The sequence below is a fragment of the Delphinapterus leucas genome, chromosome 7 (genome assembly GCF_059928025.1).
Source record: "Delphinapterus leucas isolate spDelLeu-1000000601 "Yukka" chromosome 7, BTC_Dleu_Yukka2, whole genome shotgun sequence".
In the NCBI taxonomy this organism is placed as follows: domain Eukaryota; kingdom Metazoa; phylum Chordata; class Mammalia; order Artiodactyla; family Monodontidae; genus Delphinapterus; species Delphinapterus leucas.
The window spans coordinates 47,873,278-47,895,395 of record NC_143135.1 but is presented as its reverse complement, the minus strand read 5'-3'; the positions used below and the strand labels follow the sequence as shown (position 1 = coordinate 47,895,395).

At 40.8% G+C, this 22,118-nt stretch overlaps 1 protein-coding gene across 1 annotated transcript; it reads left to right on the top strand.

Annotated features, from left to right (window-relative positions):
* The first annotated feature begins 632 nt into the window (after positions 1–632).
* Positions 633–20,177, top strand: NLRP14 (NLR family pyrin domain containing 14). Its single transcript, XM_089915862.1, is given in 8 exon segments — positions 633–2,019; positions 3,051–3,063; positions 3,065–3,120; positions 11,197–11,780; positions 14,719–14,930; positions 15,353–15,523; positions 17,037–17,207; positions 19,568–20,177. Coding segments are annotated over 8 exon segments (1,674 nt in total). The 5' UTR covers positions 633–1,727; the 3' UTR covers positions 19,743–20,177.
* The last annotated feature ends 1,941 nt before the right edge of the window (positions 20,178–22,118 follow it).

Here is a 22,118-nt window from a genome sequence, read left to right as displayed (position 1 = left end):
GGGCTAGAGCCACCTTCTTTTGTTACAGGAAAGAAGAAGGAAAAGATAGGCTCCCATGCAGTGATAACTGTACATTACATGTCACATTTTCCCTCACCTACCGTATTTTGTATGTTCTGGAGGAATTTCAGTATTCCTTTGAAGTTTCCTCAAATTTTCTCCTTTTTGCTTCTTTAAAAAAAAAATTACTGGGCTTCCCTGGTGGCGCAGTGGTTGAGAGTCCTCCTGCCAATGCAGGGGATGTAGGTTCGTGCCCCGGTCTGGGAAGATCCCACATGCCGTGGAGCGGCTGGGCCCATGAGCCTGTGCTCCACAACGGGAGAGGCCACAACAGTGAGAGGCCTGTGTGCCGCAAAAAAAAAAAATTACTATGGAACCTGTTTTGGTCAGATCCTAATCTATAATCTAGATTATTTCTGCAGTCCAGTCAAAACAAACAAAACCCTAAAACAGCAGATAGCTCACAGTTTACTGTAGGAGAAAGTCCTGATTTACTTTGTAATTTTCAGATAATTCACCTTCTGTTTAAGAAGTAAAATCTCCCTCTGTACATTTTTACTTGTCCCATCAATCTTATCCAATCCCATTGGCAAGAGTAGGGGGTGGCATGTGAAAGGCTGGAAAGGAGAGGGGGTTGGAGAAAGATCTAGGTTGAGTTCTAGCTGTACCACTTACTAGCTCTGTCTCTTTAGGCAAATCACTGAAGAGGAGACGAGGAACTTGAAGATACGGTTTAAATGATTGCAGTACCCGTGCTAAATAAGAAATTGAATAAGGCTCTTAAGATGGCTGATAAATAAGAGGAAAACAGAGGGCTCAAAAGACTAGGATTTGATAGCATTTGAAGAACAGTCACCATGGGAGTGAAGGCATGAAACTGCTCTATTAACTGGAATGTATTAGTTTAAGAGTTTAATTAATTTAAGGGACTGCAGAGTTTGGGTAGCTGCTGACGATAAAGTATAAGTGAGAGCATCAGGGTGAGATGCTAGAGTGCAATGAGGTCATGGGGGTTGAGGTGGGCGAGAATGCTGTTTGGGAAGGGCTTTAACTTTGAGCTCACCCAGAATAATTGTGGTGTTGGGGAGTGAATGTGAAAGTAGCTTGTGAGCTAAGAATGCAGATCTTCAGGGACTAGTATGGATTTGTGACCAGAGATGACATGACAAGAGGTAAATGGTGATATATGCCAATGGTGACACATGTGCTTCAAGAGTAATGATGGGGGTACAATAACAACGTTTTATAGGCTGAGATGTATGTTGGGTGTTGGTGGGGGAGAGAGAGAATGAAGAAATTTGCCAATACTTAGTAGGAGCCTGTTCTGAGCCAGTTGATATAGGAACTCTACCTTATTTAATCCATACCACAGTCCTCTGAGATTGGTTCTGATATCCTTGCTTTGCAGAAGAGTAATGAGAGATGAATTGCCTTTCTTTATTTCTTACAGCTCATAAGTGTGGGACTGGGAGTAACTCTTGGGAAGGTGGAAGAATCATAGATTGGTCTATATTAGAAGAATGTTTTTATGATACAAAATGTATTACAGTGGACAGGAAGTCAGTACTGAGCCTGATACAGTAGGCTTCAATACAGGTTTGTTGAATTAATATATGTTTTTAGAGGTATTTCATTTTCTAAACTTACTTTTCCATAGGCCCCATTTATTCCACATTCTTTTGATTATTTTTTCCCCACTGAAGCTTGAATATTGATCCCTGGACAAGATGACAGATTTGTCATCTTCCTCCTTCTTTTATGATTTGGGGCTGCTACTGTATTTGGAGGAGCTAAACAAAGAGGAATTAAATAGATTCAAGTCACTCCTAAAGAATGAGACCACGGAACCTGGATCCTGCAGGATACCCTGGTCTGAAGTGAAGAAGGCCAAGCAGGAGGATTTGGCTAACTTGATGAACAAGTACCATCCAGGAGAGCAGGCCTGGGGGGTGGCTCTCAAAATCTTTGGCAAGATGAACCTGAAGGATCTGTGTGAGAGAGCAAATGCAGAGATCAACTGTGAGTGATGCTGGACACAGTTCTACGGGTGGAAAGAAGGAAGTGGTTCCTGGAGCCCATTGGTTCTATGAGAGGGACTTGGGGATTAAACCATTCTGTGGGACACAGGCTCCATGGTGCTCAAGCACGTTGGATCGTTTGAGGAACACTAAACAGGCTGGAGGGTTCTGAGTACTGTTATTCAGCCTGGCTCCTTAATTGGGGGTAATTCATCCATCTTGTACCAATTAGAATGATTAAAGGAATTGAGTGAAAAGAATTGCCCCATCTAGTGCTCCTTTGCCTAAACTACAAATAAAGTCATAGGTTGGCCTAAATTTTGAGGACACTCAAATATGACCTTAAATCTTTGCTGAAATATGAGGAATGGGCAAAAAATTATTAAGGGACATAAGGCAAAACAGTAGTTTTAGTCATTCCCAGGTGTGAAATTCTGTAGACATCTAAAATTCCTTATTAGTATACAAGGCTTTAGAGCTCCAAAATGTATATCCATTATTTCTTTTTTTTTTTTTTTTTTTTTTTAAGTACGCGGGCCTCTCACTGCTGTGGCCTCTCCCGTTGCAGAGCACAGGCTCCGGATGCGCAGGCCCAGCGGCCATGGCTCACAGGAGCAGCCGCTCCGCGGCATGTGTGATCTTCCCGGACCGGGGCACAAACCTATGTCCCCTGCATTGGCAGGCGGACTCTCAACCACTGCGCCACCAGGGAAACCCCATTATTTCTTTTGAGCCTCACCATATCCTTGTGAGGTCAGTACAGTCGAGGAAACTTAGGCTTAGACTAGACTACTTGCCTTAGAGTTACAGGGTGGGAAGCATGGCAAGAGGTATCATGCTTCAGTGTTGTTCACGCCACATCACTTCACCCTCAGCTGAGCTGGTGGAGTCTGAGGCTTTGTTGGCTCTAGTTTCTTAAACCCAGATGATCATAGAATTGGACACTGAGGAAAATTCTGGCCCCTGTTCTGGCCATCACCAAATTCTCCTTGTTTTTGGTAAATCTCACGATCCTTTTGGAACCTGTTGCAGGGACAGCCCAGACTGACACCAGAGGACACTGGGGCCAGAGAGGTACAAGGTGATCAGGAAGCAGTGCTGGGTAAGTAGATGGGCTTTTTGTCAGATTTGGGAGGTTTGTGCTTTTGAAGCATCATGGGGGAAAGTTATCTCCCAGGGGACCTTTGTTCAACCCTTGTTAACTTCTTGCAATATCCTACCTGTTCTGTGATTATTGTTCAAAAAGAGTTGACAAAACTGGCTCTCTGGACAAAGTCAGAAACAGAACCATGTTAATTCAGAGCCTCAAAAGAGCAGTATTTGGAAATGGCCAGTCAAAAATTGACAGTCTGATGAACAAAGGTATTATAGACTGAAGAGTCCCTGAGCTGGCAGTATTTGACTTTTTGCGTCTCCTCTCTTCCATTAGAAATGATGCTGTAGGGACTTCCCTGGTAGTCCCTAAGACTTTGCCTTCCAATACAGCAGGTATGGGTCTGATCGCTGGTCGGGGAGCTAAGATCCCACATGCCTTGGGGACAAAAAAACCAAAACATAACACAGAAGCAATATTGTAACAAATTCAGTAAAGACTTTAAAAATGGTCCACATCAAAAGAAAAATCTTTATATAAGCAGCTCATGCAGCTCAATATTAAAAAAACAAACAACCCAATCAAAAAATGGGCAGAATACCTAAATAGACATTTCTCCAAAGAAGACATACAGATGGCCAAGAAGCACGTGAAAAGCTGCTCAGCATCATTAATTATTAGAGCAAATCAAATCAGATTAAATTAATGCAAATCAAAACTACAGTGAGGTATTACCTCATACCAGTTAGAATGGGCATTATCAGAAAATCTACAAACAACAAATGCTGGAGAGGGTGTGGAGAAAAGGGAACCCTCTTGCACTGTAGGTGGGAATGTAAATTGATACAGCCACTATGGAGAACAATATGGAGGTTCCTTAAAAAACTAAAAATAAAATTACCATATGACAGAGCAATCCCACTGCTGGGCATACACCCAGAGAAAACCATAATTCAAAAAGACACATGCACCCCAGTGTTCATTGCAGCACTATTAACAATAGCCATGTCATGGAAGCAACCTAAATGCCCATCAACAGACGAATGGATAAAGAAGATGTGGTACATATATACAATGGAATATTACTCAGCCATAAAAAGGAACAAAATTGGGTCATTTGTAAAGACGTGGATGGATCTAGAGACTATCGTACAGAGTGAAGTAAGTCAGAAAGAGAAAAACAAATATCGTATATTAACACATATATGTGGAATCTAGAAAAATGGCACAGATGAACCTGTTTGCAAGGCAGAAATAGAGACACAGGTGTAGAGAACAAACATATGGACACCAAGGGGGGAAAGTGGCAGGGGGTGATGGTGGTGGTATGATGAATTGGGCTATTGGGATTGACATGTATACACTGATGTGTATAAAATAGATAACTAATAAGAACCTGCTGTGTAAAAAAATTAATTAAATTAAATTTTTTTTAAAAAGAAATGATGCTGTAATTGAGTTCCAGGATGGTGACAACTAGTCTGCGTAAAATGTTATTTCTAGGACCAGGTTTTCTCAGTCTTAGTTCAATACCATTTCCAGTCCCCCTACTTTGTTTTGAATTCTATATGGCTGAATTCTAGGTTATATAAATGAATTATAATACAAAGAAAACTGGACCAGCTTAGCTCAGCTATGCTGCTTTCTAATGGGCTACATTATTTCATTCAAGAAATAGTTGAGAACCTATTTTATTCTAAGCACTAATAAATAAAAATTTATTATTGTATTAAATGATTTTAAAGATAAGTTCCTGCTTGGACCTTAATTTCTGATACAATATAAGGAAGCTTATTTTTGTGGTATAAAATTTAGGAAACCAAGGTTCTACCTCCATAGAAATTTACTTTGGAAAATTTGGAAGATAGATAAAAGTATAATGAAGATAGTAAAGATCATCCTTATAATCCCAATTTTTTAAAAGTACAGCACTGTATGATATTATATCATAAAAAGAAAGAGTATCTGACTTCTAATACCATACCTTCCCCTGGGGGAAAAATAAGCATAATTTAGTGGGATATGAACTTTGTTAGATGTTTGCACTGAATGCCCTAGTAGAACAAAGAAAAGAATTATATGCTTTAAAAACTAAAGTAATTCCAGCTTGAGATATGTGCTGTGAATGGAAAATATACTGTGTTCTGAGAATATACAAAAGAGAGAACTATCTATCTTTGGAGTTCAGAGAAGTCTTCCCAGAGATAGTGACATTTAAATTGAGCTCTAAAGAAGGAATCAGACTGAACTAGGAAAAGATGTAACTATATTTTCATTCTACTTGGACACTTGGGAATTTCTTTTCTTTTCTTTAAAATATTCTTCAGGCTATGCTTCAATGTTCATTTCTTTCTTTCTTTTTCTTTTTTAGTTTGTACCTCTCCCTCACCTATTTCTAAATTCCTCCCATCTCCCACCCCTCTGGCAACCACCTGTTTTTCTCTGTATCTATGACTCTGTTTCTGTTTCATTATGTTTTTTCATTTGTTTTTTAGATTCCACATATAAGTGAACTTGTACAGTATTTGTCTCTCTCTGTCTGACTTACTTCACTTAGCATAACACCCTCTAGGTCCACCCATGTTGTCACAAATGGCAAGATTTCATTCCTTTTTATGGCTAATACTCCATTGTGTATATATACCACAGTTTTTTTATCTGTTCATCTGTTGAAGGGCACTTAGGTTGCTTCCATATCTTGGCTATTGTAAATAATGCTACAGTAAACATAAGGGTGCATATATCTTTTTGAATTAGTGTTTTCATTTTCTTTGGCTAAATACCCAGGAGTAGAATTACTGTATCGTATGGTAGTTCTGTTTTCAATTTTTTGAGGAACCTTCTTACTGTTTTCCATACTGGCTGTACCAACTTACATTCCCACCAACAGTGCCTGAGGGTTCCATTTTCTCCGTATCCTCGCCAACACCTGTTATTTGTTGTCTTTTTGACAATAGCCATTGTGACAGATGTGGGGTGATGTCTTGTTGTGATTTTGATTTGCATTTTTCTGATGATTAGTGATGTTGAGAATCTTTTCATGTGCTGTTGCCCATCTGAAGTCATCTTTGAAAAAATGTCTATTCAGGTCCTCTGCCCATTTTTCAATAGGGTTTTTTTTTTAAATAAATTTATTTATTTTGCTGCATCAGGTCTTTGTTGCTGCACGTGGGCTTTACTCTAGTTGTGGCGAGAGGGGCTACTCTTCGTCGCAGTGCACGGGCTTCTCATTAGGTGGCTTCTCTTGTGGCAGAGCACGGGCTCTAGGCGCGCGGGCTTAAGTACTTGTGGCACTCGGGCTCAGTAGTTGTGGCTCGTGGGCTCTAGAGCACAGGCTCAGTAGTTGCGGCGCACGGGCTTAGTTGCTCCGCGGGATGTGGGATCTTCCCGGACCAGGGCTCGAGCCCATGTCCCCTGAATTGGCAGGCGGATTCTTAACCACTGTGCCACCAGGGCTTTTTTTTAATGTTGTGTTGTATGAGCTCTTTGTATAGTTTGGATATTAACACATTAATGGATATAGTATTTGCAAATATCTTCTCCCATTCAGTAGATGGCCTTTTTGTTTTGTTGATAGTTTCACTGTGCAAAAGCTTTTTATTTATTTATTTATTGATTGAAGTATAGTTGATGTACAATATTATATGTCACAGGTGTACAATATAAGAATCATAATTTTTAAAAGTCCATTTATTGTTATTATAAAATATTGGCTATATTCCCCGTGTTGTACAATATATCCTTGTAGCTTATTTTGTATGTAATAGTTTGTACCTCTTAATCCCATACCCCTATAGTGCCCCTCCCCCCCAACTGGTAACCATTAGTTTGTTCTCTATATCTGTCAGTCTGCTTCTTTTTTGTTATATTCATTAGTTTGTTGCATTTTTTTAGATTCCACATATAAGTGATATTATATCTTTCTCTGTGTGACTTATTTCTCTTAGCATAATACCCTCAAATGCAAAACCTTTTTTAAAAAAAAAGCTTTTTAGTTCAATGTAGTCCTATTTGTTTACTTGTGCTTTCATTTCCCTTGTCTGAGGAGGCATATCCAAAATAATATTGCTAAGACCAGTGTCAAAGAGCACACTGCCTATGTTTTCTTCCAGAAGTTTTATGGTTTTAGGTCTTAACACTTAAGTCTTTTTAAAAAATTTTTTATTGGAGTATAGTTGATTTAAAATGTTGTGTTTCTACTGTACAGCAAAGTGATTCAGTTATACATATACATATATCCACTCTGTTTTAGATTCTTTTCCCATATAGGTTGAGTTCCCTGTGCTCTACAGTAGGTCCTTATTAGTTTTCTATTTTATATACAGTAGTGTGTATATGTCAATCCCAATCTTCCAATTTAATCCTCCCCCACCCTTTCCCCCCTGGTAACCATAAGTTTGTTTTCTACATCTGTGACTCTATTTCTGTTTTATAAATAAGTTCATCTGTACCATTTTTTTAGATTCCACATATAAGCGATATCATATAATATTTGTTTTTCTGTGTCTGACTTACTTCACTCAGTATGGCAATCTCTAGGTCCATCCATGTTGCTGCAAATGACATTGTTTCATTCTTTTTTATGGCTGAGTAATATTCCATTGTATATATGTACCACACCTTCTTTATCCATTCCTTTGTCGATGGACACTTAGGTTGCTTGCATTGCATTTAAGTCTTTAATCCATTTTGAGTTTATTTTTGTATATGGTGTGACAAAGTAGTCTTTTGCATGTCAGCTGTCTACTTTTCCCAACACAATTTATTGAATAGGCTCTCTTTTCTCAATTATATATTCACATTTCCTTTGTTGTAGATTAATTGACCATATAAGTATGGGTTCATTTCTGGGCTCTCTTTTCTGTTCCATTGTTCTGTGTGTCTGTTTCTGTGTTAGTACCATACTGTTTTGATTACTGTAGTATAGTCTTAAGTCAGGGATTGTGATACCTCCAGCTTTGTTTTTCTTTTTCAAGATTGTTTTTGCTATTTGGGGTCATTTGTGTTTCCATACAAATTTTAGATTGTTCTGGTTCAGTGAAAAATGCCCTTGGTATTTTGATTGGGATTGCATTGAATCCGTAGGTTGCCTTGGGTAGTATGGTCACCTCCACTTTCTGGAGAGTTTTTATCCTAAATGGATGTGAATTTTGTCAGAAGCTTTTTCGGCATCTATTGAAGTGATCGTATGATTTTTATTGTTTAATTTGTTAATGTGGTGAATCACATTGATTGATTTCCAGATACTGAACTCTCCTTGGGGATAAATCCCACTTGATCATGGTGTATGATCCTTTTAATGTATTGTTGAATTTGGATTGCTAGTGTTTTGTTGAGGATTTTTGTGTCTGTGTTCATCAGTGATATTGGCCTGTAATTCTCTTTTTTTGTGATATCTTTGTCTGGTTTTGGTAAGAGGGTGATTGTGGCCTCATAGAATGAGTTTGGGAGTATTCCTTCCTCTGCAATTTTTTGGAATAATTTCAGAAGGATAGGTGTTAACTCTTTTCTAAATGTTTGATAGAATTCTCCTATGAAGCTATCTGGTCCTGAACTTCTGTTTGTTGGGAGTTTTTTATCACAGTTTCAATTTCAGTACTTGCGATTGGTCTGTTCATATTTTCTATTTATTCCTGGTTCAGCCTTGGGAGATTGTACCTTTCTAAGAATTTGTCCATTTCTTCCAGATTGCCCATTTTATTGGCATATAGTTGCTCGTGGTAGTCTCTTATTCTTTGTATTTCTGCAGTGTCCATTGTTAACTTCTCCTTTTTCATTTCTAATTTTATTGATTTGAGCCCTCTCCCTGTTTTTTTTGATGAGTCTGGCTAAAAGTTTATCAATTCTATTTATCTTTTCAAAGAACCAGCTTTTAGTTTCATTGATCTTTGCTATTGTTTTCTTCATTTCTATTTCATTTATTTCTGCTCTGATCTTTATGATTTCTTTCCTTCTACTAACTTTGGGTTTTGTTTGTTCTTTCTCTAGTTGCTTTAGGTGTAAGGTTAGGTTGTTTATTTGTGATTTTTCTTATTTCCTGAGTTAAGACTGTATTGCTAGAAACTTCCCTCTTAGAACTGCTTTTGCTGCATCCCATAGGTTTTAGATCATCGTGGTTTCATTTTCGTTTGTCTCTAGGTATTTTTTTATTTCCCCTTTGACTTCTTCATTGACCCATTAGTTGTTTAGTAGCATATTGCTTAGCCTCCATGTGTTTGTGTTTTTTAGCTTTTTTCTTGTAGCTGTTTCTGTGTCTGTTTCTATGTATTAGGTAGGTCAGTCCTAATCTTGGGGAAGTGGCCTTATTTAGGAGCTGACCTGAGGCCCAGTAGCACACTTCCCTCTGGTCAACAGAGGTATATGCTCTAGTGGTGACTCCTATCTGGGCTGCATGGGCCCTTCTGTTGTGGCAGGGCTACAACAGGCCACATGCCTACTGTGGACACACAGGTAGGCATGGCTGGCCCCTGGCCTGGTTGCTAGGCCCTGCCTAGTGCAGAGGCTGCTGGCTGCTGGTGGAGCTGGTCCTGGAGCAGCTGGCTGCATGGCCTGGGGGGTCCCTGTCCTGGTGCTGTCCCGCTGGTGAGTGGGGCTGGGCCATGGGTGGCCGGCTGCAGGCCCAGGGTTCCCAGAGCTGGTGATGACCTGCTATTGGGTGGGGTTGGGGCATGGTGTGACTGGCTGCACAGTCTGGGCTGACCTGTTGGTCAGCGGGGCCGGATCACAAGGTGGCTGGCTTTGGGAGTACAGGGGTGCCAGGACTGGACCAGTCTGTCCTGGCACCCCTGGTGGAGCCAGGTCCAGAGGTGACTGGCTGTGGAGCTCTGAGGGGTTCCAGGGCTAGTATTGACCCACTAATGGGCAGAGCCAGGTTTGGGGTGGCTGGCTGTGGCCTGGGGGTCCTAGAGCTGGTAGATGAGGGCAGGTTCTGGGGCCAGTGCTGGCCCACTGGTGGTTGAGGCTGGATACCAGGGATGCTGGCTGAGGGGCCTAAGATATCTTGGAGCTGGTGTGTCCACCCGCTGGTAGGCAGGGTCCAGGGACTGGTGTCTTCCCACTGGTGGGGGTCTGGGGGATGGGTCCTGGGCCAGCTGGGATGCTCAGGGGGGCCTACGGCTTCTATCGGCTTGCTGGTGGGTGAAGCTGTGTCCCTATGTGGTTGCTGCTTGATCTGGGGTGCCCCAGGACTGGTGCCCACCAGCTGGTGGGCAGGGCTGGGTCCTGGTGCTAATGAGCTAGGGGAAGGACTCCAAAATGGCTCTTGGCAGCACCAGTGTCCTCGTGGTAGAAGGAACTCCCCAAACAGCTGCCATCAGTGTCTGTGTCCCATGGGTGAGTCCCAGTTGCCTCCTGCCTCTCTGGGAGGCTTTCCAAGATCAGGTACTAGGTCTTACCCGAGCTCCTTTCAAATTACTGCTTTTACTCTGGGTCTCAACATGTGAGATTTTGTATGTGCCCTTTAAGAGCAGAGTCATGTTTCCTACAGCCCTCTGGCTCTCCTGAAAGTAAGCCCTGCTGCCTTCGAAGCCAAACGTTCTGTGGGCTCATCTTCCCAGTGCAGGACCCCAAGGGTGGGAAGCTCGATGTGGGGCTTAGCCGTCTTGCTCCTTGGGGAGAATGTCTGCAACTGTTCATGTCCACTAATGGTTTATCTGTATAAAGTGGATGATTTTGATCTGTAGATTCAGATCTGTTTTCAGTTCCTATCTGGGTATTATTGTTAATTGTTGCCTGTGTTCTCCTTTTATCTGGATGATGGCTCTGTTCTCCACATACATCCTCTTTTTTCTCTGTAGAATAGAAGTACAGGGAAGAAAAAAAGTATTTCTGGAACGAATCTAATTTTTATTTTCCATCATTAATTTCTGCATTGTGGGTTCTGTTTTTTCAGTTTATAATGTGGGTTTTAAACCTACAAGAATATTTTTGTTTTATTTACATTCTTTTGTCATTTAAACCAGCTGTACTTTGATTTCAGCATGTATCACTTCTTGGTCCTACTCTAAGTGCAATATTCTTAAGATTGAAAATCATAGAATTAATTCTGATCATGTGTATCTTCTGGCTCCCTTCTAACTGATTTAGGTGACGGAGCAGAATACAGAGTTCAAATAAGGGAAAAATTTTGCATCATGTTAGATAAGAACTATTTGCTTGGAGAATCTGAAACCTTCTGTCATGAAATTGCTCAGGAAGGCCGAGAACTGTTGGAACGTTTGTTTGATGAGGATGTCAGAACGGGTGAGCAGCCACAGACCGTGATCCTTCAGGGGGCTGCTGGAGTTGGGAAGACAACCTTGGTGAGAATGGTGATGTTAGACTGGGCACAGGGCAGCCCCTACCAGCAGAAATTTACCTATGTTTTTTATCTCAATGCAAGAGAAATGAACCAGTTGAGAGAGAGAAGCTTTGCTCAAATGATATCAAAGGACTGGCCCTGCACAGAAGGCCCCATTGAAAGGATTCTGTCCCAGCCGAGTAGTCTCCTTTTTATTACTGATAGTTTTGATGAACTGAACTTTGCCTTTGAGGAACCTGAGTGTGTGCTGTGTACAGACTGGACCCAGGTACACCCCGTGTCCTTCCTCATGAGTAGTTTGCTGAGAAAAGTGAAGCTCCCTGAGTCGTCCTTATTGGTGACGACAAAACTCACAGCTTGTAAAAAGACATAGGTAAATTTCTGCTGGTACGGGTTGCCCTACCTCAGGGTTGCCACACCTCAGATCATCAAACATTAGATTCTCATAAGGAGCTTGAAACCCAGATCCCTCGCATGTGCAGTTCACAGTAGGGTTCGCGCTCCCATGAGAATCTAATGCCGCAGCCGATCTGACAGGAGGCGGAGCTCAGGCGGTAATGCGAGCAATGGGGAGCGGCTGTAAATACAGATGAAGCTTCGCTCGCTTGCCCACCTGCCGCTCACCTCCTGCTCTGCATCCCGGTTCCTAACAGGCCACGGACCAGTACCAGTCCATGGCCCAGGGGTTGGGGACCCCTGGTTTAAATGTTTAAGCCCTAACTCTTTAAACATAAATAACATGGGATATAAGACAATACATTGATTTTGCTATTTTAATTTGAATAGTATGAAGAAAAAATGGTAACAGATTGTTGTAAGAATGTAATTTATTTTCTCTCTTTGAAGTTTAATTTCTTTAGATGTCTTTAGATAAACACAAATTACTAATTTTTTTTTTTTTTTTTTTTGCGATGCGCGGGCCTCTCACTGTTGTGGCCTCTCCCGTCGTGGAGCACAGGCTCCGGATGCTCAGGCTCAGTGGCCATGGCTCACGGGCCCAGCCGCTCTGCGGCATGTGGGATCTTCCCGGACCAGGGCACGAACCCGTGTCCCCTGCATCGGCAGGTGGACTCTCAACCACTGTGCCACCAGGGAAGCCCCAAATTACTAATTTTTAAAATATTACATTATTCCAAGTTTCCAAAATCAATTAGTAAGTTTAGAAAATATATTCAAGTTAACATTAAGGAGAGTATAGCCACTGTTAGTAACTAAGAATTTAGCAAAACAGTATTATATCTCAAGCTTGACCCAGATAGTATAGTGTTTGTAATATTGTCTCATTCCAAGATTTATAAGATCCTGATTTATAAAGATGTTAGTTATTTATTTAACTCATTTAAATTATACACCCAGATTTATATTTATATTCTTTTAAATATTAACATAATTATAAAGCAGAAACTAACACATCATTGTAAAGCAATTATACTCCATTAAAGATGTTTTTAAAAAAACAAACAATAAATATTAACATAAGTAATGATTATTTGACCTATAAGGGAACTGTAAGAGATTTAGGAAATTCTTTAGTTTAGACTTATTGTTAAAGAAATGCAAAGCCTTATGTGATCTAAGAAAACGTGTGCATTTTTATTTCTCACTTTAGTAAAATCAGGGAGAAGTCCCATAGCCATTTGTTTTGTTTTGTTTTGACTTTTTTTTTTTTTTTTTTTTTGAGACATGCGGGATCTTAGTTCCCCAACCAGGGATTGAACCTGTGCCCCTTGCGTTGGAAGCGTGGAGTCCTAACCAGTTGACCTCTATGGAATTCCCCTGATCTCCACTTCTGATGTGGTATTCTTGTTTCACAGAGTCTTCCTATACATTTAAAATGTAAAGGAAGCCTTTCTAAGCACTTTCTTCTGTTTCCTAGTTTTCTGGGTTTTATACATGTGCTTATTTTCTGTCCCTTAGTGTAATGTTTTCTTTCTGTTAAGCTTTAATATTTTATCCACAGGTCCCATAATATTGGAGTCTCTTTTCTGTCTAGAAGAGCTCTATCCAAACATAATTTATAAGATTTCCCTGGTTTCCCTAGTTGCCTACCTGGCTGCTGATACAAACCCTTTTGTATTAATCTGCTCAGGCTCCCATAACAGAATACCCAGAATAGCACAGACTTAAACAATATAAATTTATTTCTCACAGTTCTGGAAGCTGGAAGGTCAAGATCAGGGTGCTGGCAGGGTTGGTTTCTGGTGAGGCCTCTCTCCCTGGCTTGTAGATGGCTACCTTCTCATTGTGTCCTCACATGGCCTTTTTGTGCATGTGCTCACTCCTGGTGTCTCTTCCTCCCCTTATGAGGACATCAGTCCTATTGGATTAGGGGTCCACTCTTACAACCTCATTAACCTTAACTACCTCCTTAGAGGCCCTGTCTCTAAATACTGTCACATTGGGCTGGGGGTAGGGCCTCAACATACAAATTTGGGGAACAATTCAGTCCATAACAACTTTTCAAAGCAAGGTGAGGTTTTCAGCCTTGAGCCATGTTCTAGGTCATCCACTGAGGTCTAATTCTGGACTGAGGAGGGAGTTTCTCCTGTTCCTACCTCTCTATATGCTGATTTTGATGTAGAGAACCAATTCTCGAGGGACTCAAGTTGATAAGTCCTTGATTAATGGGAGTAAATGGAACAATTCCAAGTTCCAGGAATGCTGCTGCCTGACTCTTCTTACAAATAGCTGATATTAGTCCCAGCCATGGTCAAAGCCCAAGTGGTCTCTAAATATGAGTCTCTGAAAATAGGGGCTCTACATGTACTTCTTATTTTCTTCTTCTGTTTCCCTTCCTCTTTTACTTTATTTTTAGAAACCATTTTATTTTATTTCTGATTTACTTCTTGTTTTCACTGTTAAGGACAGGGTTCCTCAGAAAACATAGGTTGGCTCCCATGAAGAAATGAGCTCTTGGCAGACAGTTTTGTGGTTGTCACAGCTTTTACGTCTGATTTCCTGCCCACCTCTATTCTGTTTCAGAAGTCAAAGAATGCAAGGGTACAGCCATCCTCCAGTCCACCTTCTTCCAAGTTGTAGTTAAAGGAAATTTCTCCCAGATTAAAAAAGATTATAATTTGAAGATATTTTTAAATGCTTGCATACATATTTCGTGGGGGAACTGGGGAGGTGGGGATGGAAGAGACAAGCTTCCTCCCCTCCCCTCCCTAACTCTCTCTGTCAGAGCCCTGTGCTTTAGTTAAATCATTCTCATTCTGTGTAGGGAAGCTGGATTTTCAGAACAAATCCCAAAGACTGGGAAACCACACCCTCTGGCTGGGTGAGTGGGGGTTATCATTATTCTCTGAGGAGTGGTCATTTCTTTTTTTCTGTATTGTTTTCCAGCTTGGAATCAATCCTGCGACCTAACTACGGTTTGTTGCCGAAATATCTCTAAGGTTCTCATCAGAAGCCAAAGCTTGTTATCTCTGAATCCATCAACTAATAATCTCTTGGATGACAGAGTGAAGATGTTGTGTGAGGCCTTAATGCACCCAAAGTGTAACCTAGAGAGATTATCGTGAGTCTTTCTGTACTATTTTCTATAGATTCATTTTGTTCAGTCTTGCGTAGCTTAATTATGACCTGAATGGGGAAACTGCTTGGGTCCTGACATTAATTGGCTCATTCATCAATCCTGCAAGACCTCCTCCTTTTCTTTTTCTACCTCCCTTCCTCTTTCACTTGACTTGTAGACATCTCTTTATGACTGACATCTTATTTTCATTGTTTTCGAGGCTTATCCTCTCTCCTCCTATGTTTTGTTTCATCATACCCTGTCCATAGCTGCAGTGGAATTCATGATTTAAGTAGGTTTGATGAGGTTGCTTCTATAGTAGAGATGTAGGGGTTGTGAGTACCAGCTAACTTCCCTGTGAAGGAGAAGAGAAGGATGCACTTTGGGAATTGACTGATCCCTCCCCATCTGTCTTTCTCCTTCAGCTTAGAAAGCTGTGGGCTCACGGTAGCTGGTTGTGAGGATCTCTCTTTGGCTCTCATCAGCAATAAAAGGCTGACACGTTTATGCTCGGTGGACAGTGTCTTGGGAGATAGCGGAGTAAAGCTTATGAGTGATGCCTTGAAACAGCCAGAGTGCACTCTACAGAGCCTTGTGTGAGTGTCTGCTAGTTGTCATCCTTCCAATATAATACCCATTTTGAAATATATTTAAACTGGGAAAATATTATGGACCTATTATGTCCCTTGCTTTTTCCCCAGAATCTTTAATGATAATGATCAGGATGATGGTATTAATAATCGCCATTTATTTTGCCCTGACTTTGTGCTGGGCCCTGCGCAAAATTTGTTTAACCTGAACAGAAGTACCTATTGGTGCCAGTCTGGCCACCTGAGTTCTAAGTGCCTCACTGAACAGGTAAGGAATGTGAGGCTTAGAAAGGTTATGCAGCTTTCATAATGCTTACAAGAAAATGATGGATTTAGGACTAAAGTCCACCCATCCAACTCTATATTCTGGGCTCCAAACAGGTAAATATATATCAATATGATTAAACAAAAACCATTGAACACGTCACGTGGCATGGCTGGATCATGGTGTGATTATACTGTTCGTTGCTGTTACGTAACTTCCTAGACATGGAATTGACGAGTCAGAATTTTTTATTTTGTCAGATATGGTTAAACTGCCTCCAGATAGATTGTGTACATTCCCTCAGCGGTTTAGGGGCTTACATTTCTAATATCTTCACTTTGTATCTATAAGCTTCTTTATCAATATTAATTAGATAGTTGAAAATAACTCTAAAAATGATTTGATGTTGAATATCTTTCCGAATGTTTTTGGCCTCTAGTATTCAAGGAATTGCCTCTTCATAAGGCTCAGTTTTCTCCTGGATGTTTTCTATTATATACGTTATGGTATTAATATCACATATACGTTGTTACTATTATTTTTTATAAATCGTAAATAACTTACCTAGCATGTTGCTGTATTTCTAACTTTCTTTATGGTCATTTTAGGATATAGATGTTTACAACTTTTGTGTAGTCAAATTATGACTCCTCATGACTTCTAGGAGTTTTTTCATAATTGGAAATACCTTTTTTAAAAAGAAAACCCACTTATGTCATCCTTTGCATATTCTTTATGATGTAATTTTTAACATTTAAATTTTAAATTATTCCAAATTTATTTTGTTATAAGGCTTAAACTTACTTTCCCCTGTATATTAGATCTGTTGTCCCCAAATCATTTATGGCATAATGTATCTTTTCCCTTCTGATTGGAAATGCCACTTTTATTATGTATGAAAAGTCCTTAGTTAATTATGATTACTGTCATTCTACTCCATTTGCCTGCTCCTGTGCTCCATAGAGCTACTTCTGCAGTAGGATACTATATTTATATACAGTGTAAGGAAGTTAACATATTATTTATAGTAAGACAAATTCTGAAGAACAAAAATCCAGTTTGTAGCCCAGTTTGGCGCAAACCTAAGGATCCCAAGTGAGCCAGCCAAAGAGGCAATGGGGGAAGAGGGCATTTCATTTGACATGGCGTGCTGTCAAGTAAATATGGGATTGTAACATGAAATCTCTTCAAAGATATAAATCTCTAGGCAGTAGAGCAGTGATTCCATCTCTCCTTACACTGTCCTTCCCACAGGCTGAGGCATTGCCATTTCACTTCACCCAGCAGTGAATCTCTCTCAACCTCCCTCCTATGCAACAAGAGCCTGACGCACCTGGATCTGGGGTCAAACTGCCTACAGAATGATGGAGTAAAGCTTCTGTGTGATGTCTTTCGGCATCCAAGCTGCAGTCTCCAAGACCTGGAGTAGGTTTTCTGTGACCTTACTTTTGTGTAGCTTTAGGTACTGTGAGGGCAGGGGAGATGCGGAAAGAAAGGCTGGGAGCAGAGTATTTGTCAGAGAAAAGAATACACAGCTGATTCCCTCTCTCTCATTCTGCCTGAGACAAGCTGGGGAAATCTATTCGTCAGATTTTTCTAAAACAATTACTACAGTAATTACAGTCAACTTCCCTCATTCCCTCAGGTAGGGAGGACCAGAGACATCAGGCAGAATGGTAGCCATTTCATTTTTTCCTTGGTTGTGCTCCAGGGAGTCTACTGTGTGTCTTCTACCTTAAATCCATGAAGCCGAAACTGTGCTCTACTAGTTTTTCTTTCTCAAACTCAGGTTTATAATTAGGTCAACTTTGAAAGAAACTGGGAATGAAATTTTTTAAAATATCCAACCATCCAGTCATTCTTAAACAGCAACCATTTTTATTCCTATTATGTTCTCCCTTGCTCTGGGAGTGGGTAGACATACATGTGCATGATATGTGTGTATGTAATTGTGATTACTGTGTAGACATGACTTTGAGGTTTCCTTTTCACATGATAGTATTTCAGAAACACATTTAAATACTTACATACAATTATCTGATTATTTTAATGGCTACATGATGTTTAATATTTCATTAGGTAAATATTGTGGCTCGAGTGAAGCAAGATAGAAGTGTCGCTTAGAAATCTCACTTTCCCACTAGGGCCTCCCATGGGACTAGTAGCGTGGGTGAGTCATTAAGGGTCTAAGCCCAAAATTGTTTTTCTAGAATGATAAACTGATGATCAATGGTATACCCAGAAGTGTTTGGCCTGACTGGACTGACTCATGATAACCAAATTTCCAAATGAGTTTAATAGTTGATTGTCACATCTGTAAACACTAAGGTGATTGAACTCTTGGATCCAGTAAGCACCTGTACTTCCTCTGGGAAAATGTATATGATATGGGTTACAATGTGATTCTCTGCTTTCCTTGATTATTATTCAACTAGAAAACATTTTACTTCATGGTGTTTATCATTAAATCCAGTGCCTTGGGACTTCCCTGGTAGTCCAGTGGCTAGGGCTCCACGCTCCCAGTGCAGGGGGCCCGGGTTCAACCCCTGGCCAGGGAACTAGATCCCACATGCATGCTGCAACTAAGAGTTTGCTTGCCACAGCTAAAGATCCCACATGCTGCAACTAAAGATCCTGCATGCTGCAATAAAGATGGAAGATTCCGCATGCCGCAGCTGAGACCCGGAGCAGCCGAATAAATAAATAAATAAAATATCACGCTGTGTATTTAAAAAAGTAGATTAAAAAAATAAATCCAGTGCCTTCATTTCAGCTACAGAGATATAATTTCTAAGTGACCTATGCACACAAGATGTTTGCTTAGCCTGCTTTTCCTCCTTAGCATTGCTGTAAACACACAGACCAATTTGTACTTCCTTAGCTACTGTCACAGCCTCTCAGGATGCCACTTCTCTCAAGCAATATTTACAAAAAATATGAGCTAGATGCTGAGGGGGCTAAAGGTTATCTCTGAGGTTATGCTCTTGTCCTCAGGTAACTCACAAAGTGCAGATGGCAGGGAAATAAATATAAAGCCAACTATATATAGATTCCATATGTTGTTAAAAGGATATGGCAGAAGTCCCAGGGAGCAAGGAATGGGACAGAAGACACTGAGTTACTTTAGTCTTGAAAGATAAAGAGGATTTTGTTATGTGCAGATATTCTAAGCAGAAGGAAAGAAGAGAGAAGAAGGGGGGAATGCAGATAGATGTGATATATTTGGGGGGAAAATGGATGGGTATGGTTGGAAAATAGGGTGGGAACAAAGTATGGAAAGATAACACAAGGCCAGATTGTGAATGCTCTTGAATGCCCTACAAAGGACTTGAAGGAAATACCTTTTTGTATGTAGCTTCTTTCTTCTTCAGAAATATGACTTTTAGATTACTGGACAGAATTTTTATTTCAAAAATATATTAGCAACTGAAGGCATAGAGATCTGTGAGTTCCTCGGGAAAGTTATATCCATTTTTTTCTGGTATTGATAGAAATAAGTGTTTATACCCTTGATCTGGGAAGCTTACTAGAAAACAACCTATTTGTGAGAGAAGGCAGTTTCACCTGCTGGCTTTTTTCCTGCTCATTAAGAAATCTCAAAAAAAAAAAAAAAAAAAAGAAATCTCATCTGTTTTTACTAGTAGTGTTAGACCTTCCTATGTGCACCCTAGGTTATAGATAGAAAAGGCTCAGAGAAAAGGCTCAAATACCTGGGCATCTCTCCTAGGAATAAACTAATAAAACCTCACAGCTGAAGATCTCACCTCTCTTTTTGTTTCTCACAGATTGATGGGCTGTGTTCTCGTCAGAGCATGTTGTCTGGATCTGTCTTCTGCTATTTTGAACAACCCAAACCTGAAGAGCCTGGACCTTGGGAACAATGACCTGCAGGATGATGGAGTAGGAATTCTGTTTGAGGCTTTGAGACATCCAAACTGCAATATTCAGAGGCTTGGGTGAGTTCAGTTTTCCATTAGGAAAATGGTGCCTATTTGGTGGCTTATACAGCTAGAAGAAATTTAGTATATGGAGAGACGATGAAAAATCAATGGGGCTAGAAGGTAAGTTATTCTCAGAAATGAGAATCTGAATTTCGTATATACGGATCAGTATATTACATGTTATTAGTATAGAAGCCATATTTCACATTTCTTTGTGTCCCCCTTAGTACTTTGGACAGGGTATGTATTAAGTAAATAGCACTTAATTTAGGTCTTCCGTGTTCTGTCATCCTTAGATATTCCATCTGTCCTTGAATTAATTTTTCTTATTAAATCAAAGGTTTTACTAATCATTTTCTATCTGGAAAAATGCTGTCTATGGTCTCAAGGAGCTTGCAATCTAATAAAATCTCGTCCTATGTTCTGAGTACTTTTTATGTTCAATGATGTATTGTTTAGATTTTTATTTTCTTTTTAAATCTTGAACTGATTGATATTGGCTAGTACATTTTTACTTATACAGCATGAATTATTGACCTCTGGGTCAAGAATTTTGCTCTACATGTGGGAAGCCTAGACACTATGATACGTCTTCCTGGCTCTTCCAAGAAAGTGCTGCTTTTCTATGTTTCCATTGTCAATTTATATATGTATTTTTCACAATTATGATGTAACTTTGGGGTCTAAATTTTAATTTTATTCTGCTTGTAACCTAATAAGTTAGCCTATTACTGTTGAATGGATGCTGGCAGGAGATGTAGAATCCTGTCAGAGACAGAGGACTTCATTACTCAGAGTATAGCCCCATAAGCATTGGGCATGTCTGTGTCAGTTTCCTGAGTGCCCCAGGTCCCACAGGGTCGATGTGAAAGACTTGGATGGATGCCTCCACATGCAGTGGGTTGCATTCCAGGAGAGGAACACTGAGTTTGGGGAACTCACCATTTTATAGCAAGCAGAGAGCAAGCCTGCCCTTTGTCCTGGAGGGAGACATTTCTTCATCCCTCAAGGTTGCTCACTGCACACACATCCTAGGAAACAGCCAGGTAAAGTATTGTCAGGGCCTTGCATTTTTGTCAGTACAACATGTGGGAGAGTGAAATACCCGTGGAAGAATGTCTCCCCAAAACATCCAACACTTTTCTGACACAATACAGTCTTCGCTTCTGGTGAATTTTCCCGTGGATAAGCCACTCCACTGGCCACTCTGATTAGTCTGACCAACAGAAGCTGGGACTAAATTTGTTCGGTTTATCTCATGTGCCATTTAATTAAGGCTACTATCAACAGGACTCCAAGCACAGGATGAGGCCAAACTGTAGTACTGGTTTAAACCATGCCCCAGGGTCCTGGGCTCAGCAGCTGAGCAACGCCAGGAGGAACAGTGGGTCTGGGTTTCCATTACAACTCATGAAAGGGAATTTAGAATGACCTGCTGCTCTTGGTGTCATTGGCAGTAAATAAAGGGGGCCAAAGATGGGCCAAAAACAACCCCTTCCCCGTTAAAGAGCCATTCAGTGGTCTACACTTCCCCACACGCAAACACATAAACTGCAGGTGCACAGGTCGCTCCGGTGTGGGGTTTGTTGTTATATTTGATTTGGGTCACCATTCCCTTGATTTGGTTATATCAGGTGGGCAGTGCCACTGAGTAGTTACAACTGCTTTGTTTGCCATACGTGACCTAACCCACAGCTGTTCCCAGCATCAAGAGAATTTTATGAATTTGTATCAGTCAGACGGAAACAAAGTCATACTGTGTCTGTACACACGAGAGGGGTCCACATTTGGGATCTGCCATTGATGGCCTCAAGCACAACAGAATAGCTCAGGGCCTGCCATGTCTACGTGAAATTTTCCATTCTCATAGCATGTGGACAGCATGACAACTGGGCAGTGGGTCAGGTTGCCAGCCGCAGCTGCTGCTTGACTCAAGCAGACCGCATAATTATTTTGCCAGGCAGTAGTGTTGGATCTAGGGTGAAAAAGAGAGCCTTAGCTGTTCTCCCCACTCCCTGAACCTCCCAGGTTCTAAGGTGCTCCTTCCCCAGGTATTAGTGTTGCTAGTCTTCCCCCCAGCCATGAAGTCAGTGCGTCCCACCCCAGTGTCTATAACTTCGCTTTTTCTCTAGTCATCTGCCACTGGCACCGAGGCCTTCAGTCCAGAGCACTCAGGTGGGAAAGGGACAAAAGCAATTTTACAGCATTTATAGAAACCCATTATATTCCACATCTTGGCTTGTAAGGGGAGTTGTCCAGCATTGTACTCAACCAAATGATCATTATCCTCATGACCTAGAGCCTTGTCAATCCAAAAGAGAATCCAGGGGCTTCCCTGGTGGCGCAGTGGTTGAGAGTCCGCCTGCCGATGCAGGGGACGCGGGTTCGTGCCCCG